Source organism: Lepisosteus platostomus, chromosome 21 (assembly GCF_059453375.1).
Source record: "Lepisosteus platostomus isolate fLepPlt1 chromosome 21, fLepPlt1.hap1, whole genome shotgun sequence".
Classification (NCBI taxonomy): domain Eukaryota; kingdom Metazoa; phylum Chordata; class Actinopteri; order Semionotiformes; family Lepisosteidae; genus Lepisosteus; species Lepisosteus platostomus.
The window spans coordinates 11,508,205-11,520,315 of NC_142631.1; the positions used below are offsets into that span (position 1 = coordinate 11,508,205).

The following is a 12,111-nucleotide window of genomic DNA, read 5'->3' on the forward strand; positions in this document are numbered from 1 at the left end:
TGCTGGAAACATATAGGAGACCTATTCCTATAGGTGCCAGTTTTTTAGAACTTTAGAAAAATTGCTTTTTGTCTGCTAAAGATAGCAAATGCTGGAAGACACAGCAACTGTCTTCTTTTGCAATCTACACTTCCTTAGGAAAGGTCAAAAGTATTCTAGGATACAATTGTCTCATGAAAAATGATCAAGCTTTGATTGTTTGAGTGACCTCTTTCTTTATCATAGAGCAAATTCTTTCATAAACAAGGAAATCTACTCAGCAACTCTGACCTTATCTTTGAGGTTTTTTTCTCCCCACTGATAGATGTTGGACACAGCCAGTGTGGTCAGGGAGTGCCATTGAGCATTGAAACTGACCTCAGCAAGCTGCTTTTGCCAAAGGTCTGTGTGGGGTTAATGAAATTAGTAAGTGAAGAAGGGAGGGATGGACCTCTTTCTATGGGCCATTTCATCTCTGCGAAAGGGGAAGCCCAGAACAGCTCTTGGAAGACGATCCTGATCTTTCCCCTTCCCAGCACATGCCATTGTCCTATTGCTGTATTGCTGTCTTAACCTCTTGTGACAAAGACCTTTCAGTGGAGCCTGTATCTCTGTCTGTTTCGCTTTCTTATTTTGATTTATGGACCTGTTTCTGCATAATCATTCCTCTTACTACTCACTTCAGTGAGTCTTTTTCTTCTTCCACAGTACATAACAAACAGCCATCCCCTAAAAAAGGGAAACTTTCTTTTTACACATATACTGTACACACAACAACCCACTTTCTAGTATGCACTGCTGGGGTCTGTCTCTGCCCCCCTGTAATACAGACAAGCCAGACATGACTCATTACCAGAGAGCCAGGATGCAAACAGGCCATCTCCACTACCTTCATGACACAGAGCCAGCGTCCTTCCGGCTGCACTTCCTGCTTTCTAGTCATCAACTACGCAAACAACCCACTGTTTATTGGCCAAGCCTAGAGCCTACAAAGCCCCACCTCACCCTTGACACTTCAGGACTAGGGAACTACAGATCTTCTCTTGCTCTTTGGTCTCACAGTCCCAGGTTTTCTAACCTCTTAGACCTTTCCAGCTCAGTGACCACCATTCAGTCATACGGTCGCACCATCTTTGTACTCTTTCACTTGAGCATTGCATGTGCCTTCCTGTTTTCACTCACTTGTGCATGACAAGACAAGGAGAGAAGAGCTGTTCCAGCCTGACAGGCCACCAGGAAAAGCACTCCAAGGTGTGCCACAGGCCAGACCCCTCCAACGTATTCCCTTACTGTGTTCTTTTTAGGTCTCACACATTGTTCCCCTTCTGGGGAAGGCTATTATCTTCTGTGCCTACTGTGTCCCCTCACACCATTCCTACTCTCACACACCATCAAGCATGTGCGACCGACAGCCTTCAGCTATCTAGGCCATGCTTCTTCTTTGGCGTCTTCCTACTACGCATGCAGTCACTACAGCCAGTAGCCTCTACTGCTTAACTCCGCGTTCACCAGTCTCACTCTCAGAGCCCCAGTGGGCAGTGTGGACTTCATTCCAGCTGCAGTACAGTACATTTCTTCCACCTCCACAGTACTCACCAGCTACAACCACTCTTTTGGTGATCTCAGTCACATTGCACTCACACATCAGACACCACACTAACTTTTTGTTGAACCTCTATAAACATCCCAACATAGTCAGCCATCCCAAGATACCGTGTCAACTACAATTATTCATACCCTCGATCGCATAGGAACAAAACCCATCATACAGTATTATAGGTACTGTATGATGGCTGTGTTTCCTATAATTCAATTACTTATTTTTATTTTATAGATAAATATGACTTTGTGCAATGCTATGGTGCAATATAAGTTTTTTAAAACTGTTTTAAGAAAGAAACATGAACTAACTGTAACTCATTCCGTTATATGATGGCATTTGTTATTATTTCATTAGGATTGTAAATGTGTGCTGGGAATTGTGAGAAATCTGTTCCAATCAGATTTTAAACATTGTCCAAGCAGGGAAATTGGTTTAAACATCTCAGAGATACAACTGAAGAGCTGTAATCTACACATAATTCTCTGAGCCATGTACAACACCATTCAGCTGCAGAATATCATTCCAAAAATATTTTTTTGTGCCCAGGCTGCTCTGTGGAAATAGAAATCAACATTTCAACAAATACATTAGCGTTAAAAACACTGTTAAAGGATAAAGTTTGAAAACTCTTCTCTTTCTGTCTGTTTCATGGCAATAATCTTTTTGATCTGCAATGGTAGTTTGAATGTCATGAACTTAGCGTCCACAACACTCGGTACAATTAATATACTGTATATTGTACATACCAAACACTGGCACAACAAATGCCCATCATAGACAGCACTATAATCAGACAGTTTTAAAACCTACAGTGGAGTTGCTGAAAAGCAGATGTCATACTTCAACCAACAGAATGATTGCTTTAGTCAATCAATAAAAAATGAGAACATGGTTCAGTCCACTAGCACATTAATTTATCTAGCTAGTCAGGATACACAATCTGAACCAGGTGTGTAGTTTGGGTGTGGATACCCTCCCAACAGATTCTATTTCAGGTTTCGATAAAGAATGACATTGCTGGGCTGCACAATCTATGATTGATGGAAACCTATGTCAATGGACAGTGACTGCATTTAACAGAAAAAATGTAGTACACTGGACACTTTCTTTCAGTTAACTGTAAGTGACATCTTATGTGCTCCTTGTAAACTGGTTATATTTCTTATTTTTTTATATACTACTTATGTTACATCAGTTTTTTTTATTCTGTATTTGTAATCTATGTAAACTAAGCAAAGGTATTCTGTTGAAAGAGTACTGTGTATACACATTTCATATCATGTACATCATTTTTCTACATGCTTTTGAGCATACACTGTAGAAATTAATATAAAACCCCTGAAAACCAGAATAAAGGTTTGTGGTAGGATTTTGAGCAGAAGGTGCAGCAGTAAACAAAGGAAGTCAGTAAAAACTGAGCTGAAATAAAAACTGGGAAATAGTGAAAAATGTAAAAAAAAAAGATTAAGACAAATTCGAGACACATGAGGACACAGAGAAATCAACACAAGTTCCATCCACACTGTATAGAGTATGTGAAGAATATTCTTTAATTCTTTAAAAGGTTTCAGTGAATACTTTTTAATGGTTTCTGTCAAATCAGTTTAATACTTGATGATATCAAAGCAGATATGTGACCTATTAAGGGAAATCGCAAGAAACTCAAAGTCCATCCCACCTGTTGTATTGTTGTTCATCAATGATAAAAAAACAGGCAGTAATTTTCACCAACTTGTTACACTACCTGTAGATCACAGGAACAGGTCCATGTAGGCACTGTAACTCCCCAGCAATACTAATGCCACTAGACTTATTTATCCAATGGCTCAACCTATTAGATCTTTTACACTGCGATCTATAAAGCAGGTCTGGTGTGTGAGAGGTCTGGAATTAAATACAGGTTTGAAACCAGAGACTCAGAAGTTTATATACAAAAAACAAGAACCCACCCAAACTGAACATTAAAAGATGTATCAGATCAGTCTCTTACTTTCTGAGTTTTCCATATTCCTCTCCCGGCCCAGCACAGAGCCTAGAAATAAAAGAGACACTTCATTTCTGCTAGGCTGCAAACTCCACTGACGCACAGAGTTTAAAAAGGTCTCATTTCCTGTCCCCGGACAGGAAGCTCAGGAAAGACCTTGGCTCCAAGAGGGTCGTGCAGGGAGCTCTCTACACTTCAGGATAATAAACATTCCTTTTCAAATCGGTTTGGTTCAAGAATAAAAAGAAAGAACCTGAAATCCTGCCGGGAGGGCGCTGCTTGATCAGAGCACTGAATAAAGAGGCCAGCTCAGTCAGCTTTGCAAGATGGCCATGGTGAAAATGCACAGACATCTGTCATCAATAACGATGCAAGCAGTGTCTTAGTGGGGATTCTGAGTATATGTGTCGTTATCTTTTTTGTAAGAACGTGTAAGTCTGGTCTCTAAGGATTGTAGCCTAATTACAGCACTGCATTGGGGAATGTCACTAAAACAGATCCTTATTTTTAGTTGATGATTAGAAACGTAATAGAATGGTGTTTCTATTTAAGTGATACAGAGGAGCTGACTGGAAAATCCATTAACTTAATAAGCCTTGAGCATATGAGAGCTAAAAGTGACTGAGCGTTGGATTTCTAAGGAACTACTGTTTAGAGCTGTTCTTCATCAGTGATATTGTAGGATGGTTGAACAAATGAGATACAAACTACAAACAGAAAAAGCATCAGCATTTTAAAAAGCCAATTGAAAAGAAACGCTGGTGTTTTAGACAAGGGAGACTAATTTATTTTTATTTTTCACAGAGAAATCCATCCCAAATTATATTTTTTTCGGGGGAACCTTTAGGTATGAAGGACCTGCCATCAGATATCAGTGATCTTTTAAAGTGGGCGAAGCAGGAGTTTGGAGGTGTCACCTCTTTTACAGTGCTTCAAGACCCTGTTAACATCAGTTTTACTGGTGGGAGAGGTGAGTACCAACCAGACAGGGCACAGAAACACATACAATAAAAATCATCAGCATTTTACATAACGGAACAAATTTAAACTGACCTTGAATTGCCTGTGTATCAGTAGTGCAAAGTACAGATACTCTCAAGTTTCATTTAGAAAAGCTACAATGCACAACATATAGTATTAAGTAGTGAAATATTTTTCTTGAATTGTTCATTTCAATTTAATTATTCAGCATTTCAGTGTACTGAATAATAATATAATAATAAACTTTATTTTATATAGCGCCTTTAAAGGTGGCTTCTCAAAGTTCTTTACAGAATGAGAACAACAATAAATAAAAAGAATTTCACAAGATAAAACACAATTACAATATACAGAGGAGACCGTGGGGGGTGGTACTAGGAAAAGCAGAGGGGTGAAGAATGGAACCAGTTAAGTAAAGGCTCTTCTAAAGAAGAAGATTTTGAATCTGGATTTGAAGGAGTTTAGAGAAGGTGACTCTCTGATATCCTTGGGCAGAGAGTTCCAGAGCTTGGGGGCATAACAGGAGAAGGCCCTGTCACCCATACAATGTAGACGGGCTTGGGGGACAGTTAGGAGACCAGAACTAAACAATGAGGTGTGTCATCCAGGTATCGAAAGAAAACAGCACAGCTCCAGATAAGGACACTGAATTGGCCAAGGCTTCATCTGTTTAAATGAAGATCAATTTTGCACTAACGTAAAAGAGCAAATACGAAAAATGCAAATTTAATACAAAACATTAACAAGGTGGTATAGCATAAATTAGACATGAAACACCTCTAATTGGGCAGAATATTCCATCAAAATGTATCAGAATAAACTTATAAAACACTAAACTTTTATATATATACACTAATAGTTTTCATTCTAAAAAAGAAACATTGAAAAGTACCAAGGCAAATTAGACGAATCAAGATATAGAGCCACATAACTGGTATGAAAACTTTGGTACACCTGACTAAAAGCATCTATGAGTTATTGAAACATTATGATTAATATCCTGAGAACAGTTTTTATTAGTGGGTTTTTGCTGTGTACTGATCAAAATGTTGAAACAGAGTGAAAATTAAATTGAATTAAAAGCTTTAAGCAGCGAGAAGTCATTTAAGACTTAATGGTGCAAGATAACTTTACAATCTTCATTTTATGTACAAAAAATACATGTAGAACTTCAGTGCTGCTCTGAAAAACTCAGAAATCAGTGATTCTCATATCTAAGACAGCATTATAAGTTTAGCTTTCATTTATAAGCCCTCTACATAATATCCTTGTCATTGCTGTATTTTCCATTTTTTGTCCTTTCTCAGACAAAAACGGTGATTCAGAATGTGTGCCCAATTCCTCCTTTTACCCTGAAAAATTCCTTGAGTTCACCTTTGAAAATAAAGTGCTGCAGCGGTTTTGCAGCTATCAGGCTTCAATAAAGAAAGTACACATTATTAATGTACTGGATAGCGCAAATACCAGGTAAGGCTATGTTTCTCTACTTTTGTTCCCTAAAAAGAGTTAATTACTGCTTGGAAGCCACTGATAACTGCTCATTTCAAATATAGGAAAAACAGGACTGAAAGGTTCATAGCAAATAGGTTTGAAAGTGGCGTACTGTTGTCTTGAAATTATGTCAGTTCATCTTTGCGAGCCAGCTGCTGTGTTGCTTATTTAAATATCCTTCTGTTTGCAATTTCAAATTGATGTTCCATGGTGTTTTGTCCATGGAACACATTCCACAATTTATTGAACATCACGTTCTAGCCTTCAGCTGACATTCTGTACTAATGAATTTTACTTTATTATTAAGAGATATCTCTGTTTCCAGTGTTGAAGCATTTCTGTTTTGCAGCTACTATTGGTGTTGCATTTTCTCTCTCAGATCCCCCAGTTTGTTTCAATCCACTGTGATACTGCAAGTTTCCAAGCAAGAAGTCTTTTGTTTGCAATTTATCATAAATCAAGAAATACCACTGCCTCTACTGGAAATTACATTAGCTTCCAAGGAGTTTCCTCCTCTTCGAGACTTCCAGAATGCTATTTTCTCTTTAACCTGTGAGTCCAACTGGACTACCACCTACACGCCCAATCCTCTTCCTTTCTTTCTGGCCAGCTTAAGTGCTGTTTACTCTGCTTCAATTCTGGTTCAGCATACCAAAAGCTCTAGCCTCCAGCTCATGTTTCTCTATTCCAGATCCCTGGTAGTTCTGTGTTCCTGACAGGACCTCAGTTTTGGACTCAGTTTCCACTACTGATGTCTTACCTAGAGATGCCTAGAGCCTCATCAAGCCTATCAAGCCTCAAGTGATCTCTCTCTGATCCCAATTCCCAGTGTGGCTGGTGCCCATACAAGCATAGAGACAATTCCTCAAGCCCTCAGCATCATAACCCTCACCACTCAATGTTTTCCCCAGTAGCACCAGATTCACACTTAGTGGTCCCTTCCGGGCATCCAAACTAAATGTGGCTCTGGCAGTGACAGGTGTCCAGGTCCCCTTCTTTAAGTGTTGTTTCTGCACAGCTAGTTCACATATGCAAGACCCCCTATTTTCATTATTCTCTATTCAACTACCTATCTCATCTCTCACTACACATTATTCTTTGTCTACCAAAACCCTCACTTTCAGATTCCGCGTTATGCTCTGTTTTTAAATCCTATTAGCAAGACTTACTGTACAACATCCTGATTTGTCCCCTTTTCAAAGTGATTGCATGATTAAATAGTTAATGGATTGCATCTTTTGTTGTTGGATGAGTGTGTGTCTGTTATTCTAAATTTATCCAACAGATTGCTGTGGTTCTCTGTGCTTTTTTCTGCAAAGGCTGCTCAAGAAAATCCCACAAGTCATTCTCAAATCAAAAACACAAAAACGCCTGCTCTAGGATTCTGTGTACTCCCCAGGAGTATGTAATCTGCTTAGTCCAGCCATCTAGACACGCTTCCTTCAGTCATACTGATAGAAAACAAAAACACAACACACTCCTTCAGTTGTCTTGCCAGCAGACACAGTCCTGCCCTGGCCATGTGCATCAAAGCCTGGCGGAGATGAGAGAGACCGAATCTCCTGACTCTGCTGTTTTATCCTTTTCTGGCCAGAACTCCATTCAGAACTTGAATAAAGGGCAGGAATGTCTAGGTGATCATAGGAGATGTACCGTGATGGGGATGTATTGTAAACTCCCGGTGGCTACCTGCACAACTGACTGTACACAGATTTCTCCTTCCTCTCCTTCCTTTCCCTTCCCTGTCTGTTCCAGGTGTGTCACCTGCGACTGTGTGGTGATTAGTGTCCAGTCAAAGAGCATGCCAGTCAGTCTATGATGATTGTTTTCTGCTGTTTGCACTAGGGCAGCAGGAAGATCTTAAAGGAGAGGGACACAGGTGCAAATGAGAAATAAAATACACACCAAACCTAAGAAAAGTAAACCAAGCTGTTACCCTACTCCTATTTCTATCACCCTGTGACATGATTTACTTAGCAGCACAGACGTACAGTGGCAGATTTCTGGTCACAGTCCGCTAAGAACATACAGTATTTTAGAGTTGAACTGGTAATGTCTGGAAAATATAGGCCTTGGTCTGCACTCCAAATCATTGTATTTATTGGGGAATTCAAATGTTTTGTTTCTGGAAATGCTTTGTTTTTGTGCTCTAGGAGGACAGTTTAGATAATGCGGTATTTATTTACTCTTTTATAGACAGATTGACCTGCAAATCTTAAAGGAGGGTTATGAAGTACTCCTGAGAGGTCCTGTTGGTACAGTGTGGAATGTCAGAGGGGCATATAGAACTTCGGTAAGGAGATTCTGAAGCAAAAACATCAGCCATTAAAAATGTGTCACTGATTGCAGCTGAATTCTGTTAATGTAGTTTCCCTAATTTCTTTTATTTTACATTGCTTTACAATGGTTGTAAACATTTCTGAAATCAGGAATTTCGAGTCTTGCTAATGTATCATTAAAACTACAGTCGTGTGTTTTGCTGCCCTCATTGTTAGTGCAAAACCTTCATGGATTTTGCTCTACCAAAGCCTGCTCTGTGGATGACTCATTAACCTTGTGCAGACGGTCATATTAAGGAAATCCATGCATTATCTTATTCATTTATTTTCCTTATTGTCCCCTTAAGTTCCCTGTCACCATGCTTCTCAGTCTTAAAATTAAAATATATATATTTTCTATGTCCATTTTGGCAAAACAGAAGAAATATGTCACACTAATTAAAGTTTAACTTCTTTTTTTCAGTCTAACAACAATATTAGCATGTACGTTGAAGGTGCCTGGTTCCTATTTCCACCCTCTGATCCGAACCTCACAGATACCTATGAAGAGATTGTAGGAGTTGCCAAAAAAAGATTTGCCTCAAGCTCTATTGCCTCCTACAGTGAAATTGGAGCTGGAAGTGGAACCCATATAAGAATTCTCTTGGGCAAAACTGGTAAATACCAAAAGTGGTTAATGTAGAAGGAAAGGGACTGTGTGGAACTGGGATTTTTAATAGATAAGGGACCCATAAGATAGCAGTAACAGACAATAGGAAATGACAACTGAATCCATTCTAACTCGATAAATACTCTGTTCTATAAAGTACATTAATGATGTGGAGACTTATTATAATTCAATCAATAAAGCTAATATACAGTTGAGTGCAAAACAAGTTATCATGAGTGATTGATTTGATACCATATACATTAACAGACTCATGCAATTTCAGCAACATGCTACAACGCGGTGTTTAGACATACCACGTAGTTAATGACATAGTCTAAATCTTTGATCTACTCCACTCCAATCATTCGTCAGATCACACCAGTCTTCCTACAGTATGTATCTTAATTTCATTGCACTCAATTTCAGTTAGTTTACCATTCTTGCGGCACTAAAAGTGATAATGTGGAAACATCTGTATGAAACGTGGCTTCTTTGTTAGTAAAAATCCATATAATTGAAGATTTTGAAAACAGAAACAAAGCAACAAATCTGGCATATGAACATAGTTTTGTAATTTTCTTGTTCTAGAAAGACGAGTATTGTATTCGTGCAAAACACAGCATACTGTAGCTAGCTCCCATGCTGCACTGATGTTACTGTCGGTGAGAAATCTGTTCTTGTGGTTTGTTGCCATAATTACATATACTGTATGTGACACATGTGCAGCATTTTCTCTACTGTGATTAGAATAATAGACTGTATTTGTATTTGTGATTTTAGTTATTCAGTAGGAAACTTGTGAACATTTGTTTAATGTACTGTATATCTCCATAAAAACTCAGGAGGGGTGCCTTTTTCTAAAAAGCTTATTTTTTCATTATTATTTTTAATGTACTGTATTTTTGAGAATTCATACTGAATGCTGTGAATATTTTTGATACCTAATGAAAATATCACTTCACATAAAAATACAGTCTTGTTCTGATAGTTCTTTTATTTCTGAAGGTAATAATAATTAAAAGACTTAAAACCATTCAGCATTCTTATTTTATCGTATTATGCTGTTATTTAGTGGAGTGCTTACTATGGGGTTTGGCCTTAGATCTTTCTAAACAGTACTTTCTGTGTACGCAGAGACAACATCACCAACTACAACCGTGAAGACTACCTCTGCTGCTACTAAGAACACTAATGATCAAAGAAAATCTTTATTGATGCAGCTGTACAGCTCTCCAGATTACTGCTGTCCCATTGATCCAACAGAGAAAGTTTGGAGTGACAAGAGGATATATGCTGAGGTATGCTGTTGGTAAATTCTGTAGAATTACAAAAATACATTGATAGCTGAGAGAGTGGAAAAATCTCAAGCACACTGACTACAAAGCATAAAAATGCAGATAGCTGGATCAGAAGAAGTTTATTCTTTATATTTGATATATTATTGATAATAATTAAATGTTTCATACAGTTTAAAGAAGGTAGCCTTTTGAAGAATTGCTCTGGCACTATTACTGCATAGCCACTATACATTATTTGATAAAGGTTTTAGGTTTGTTTGAGTTTGGTATAAAAGTCTATTTTAGTCTAGTTTTAAAGGGGTATTCTATTAGGACAGTGTTTTCCTGGGAAATGATGTTTTGTTATCAAAATGGTGTTATGTTGGGTTTGTGTGCAGGCATTCCTTGAGTCTCCCGTTTTATCATGAAATAGTATTTTGACAGTAAGACGTAAACATTTATCTAAACAAAAAAAACTGACCTGCTTCTCTCGTTGTCTTTTCTAGGTAACAAGTGTGCAGCTGGGGGTTGTTTCGATGAAGGTATCAGTTTATAAGTGCTCAGTCCGTGCAAAAGTTTCCTGGAATGTGGACAGAAGAATACCCTATCAGAATGAGAGCTGTCCCTCATATATCTGTCCCATAAACAAGACAAGGATCAGCTTCAGCTTACATGAAATTCCAAATCTGCCTGAAGTCAACTTGGAGCTGGAGTGTTTTACAAAACTGTGTTCTGAACAGGTTTGTGCTGCTTGTAGCTTACACCTTGCAATGTGTGCACAATACCCTGTGATTACATTTCAGTTGGTTGAGTGTCCTTTTTTCAGTTTAACCTCACCTCTGTTTGTTAGCTTTTTACTGGTATGCTGGCTCTTTTTTGTTTTGGGTGGGCTTGATAACCAAACGAGGTTTTATATGTGGTAAAAATAAGTGTGAAATTTACAGTATTGTGAAATAAAGCAGTTCCTATTTTTCAGATCTACTAAGTGTAGGGTAGTTTTATCTACAGTATATCTTACTGTACTGTATATATATAGGGTTATTTTCTGAGCTTTGAGCTATCTGGCATGACACTCAGAGAACCAATTAAAATTGTTCAGAGAACCATTTCAAACTAAAAATAGTTACAAAATGTACTTTTTTTCTCCACACACAATTGTGGGAGCAGCATACCTGTGTGGTTAAGAGCCCACTCTTTCTACTCTCTTCTTTACATTGCAGTTGTTTCAGCTCACACTGTCTTGGTATGTTAAATGCATCATAAAATTCAATGCATTGCTAGAAGTTCTAAGACTTGGAATCAAAAGTATTGATATTTATAGTAATCACAATTATGCTCCTTAAAACTGTTTATTTTGCCTACAGTACATCCCTTTCTCACTCATAATTCTGTTTTATTGCATATTGGACATGTATCAGTTTGCCCTTATTTGGTTCCATGATGTCTTGAATGTATTCTCTAGCAGAACTGCTGGCATTTTCAAAAGTGTTTGAACAGGCCTGCTAATTTCATAAGCAGCCAGTACATTGCATTCTATAGTGCAAATGTCTGAGGACAAGGTTTGTTTTATTTGGGGAGGTCAGTTGGTAACTGAGAGAGAATTAAAGTATCCTTTCACATTGATGATATACTGTAACCTTTACCTCTTTTGTCATCTAGCATTGTGCCGAAGGAGGCAGTGTGAAGACAAGCCTGGAAGTTAGAAAATCGTGTTCACAATCTAGTAAGTAAGATTTGTAGTGTAGGAACTTTGCAACAACGGGTTCTGATCGCAGACAAGTCAAGCTCCATTTGAACTGTCACTGAAAAAGGAAAAAAAAATACACGTGCATGTAAACATGGCTTTGACATCTTTACTTTGAAAGCCG

The 12,111-nt window shown here is 38.2% G+C and overlaps 1 protein-coding gene across 1 annotated transcript in view; it reads left to right on the forward strand.

Annotated features, from left to right (window-relative positions):
- Positions 1–12,111, forward strand: part of eng (endoglin) — a 50,700-nt gene that overhangs the window by 27,233 nt on the left and 11,356 nt on the right. Inside the window, exons 5-11 of the mRNA XM_088615349.1 lie at positions 4,371–4,536; positions 5,855–6,014; positions 8,235–8,331; positions 8,781–8,973; positions 10,101–10,264; positions 10,750–10,983; positions 11,903–11,966. Coding sequence (XP_088471475.1) covers positions 4,371–4,536; positions 5,855–6,014; positions 8,235–8,331; positions 8,781–8,973; positions 10,101–10,264; positions 10,750–10,983; positions 11,903–11,966 — 1,078 coding nt within the window. The remainder of the gene's footprint in view (positions 1–4,370; positions 4,537–5,854; positions 6,015–8,234; positions 8,332–8,780; positions 8,974–10,100; positions 10,265–10,749; positions 10,984–11,902; positions 11,967–12,111) is intronic.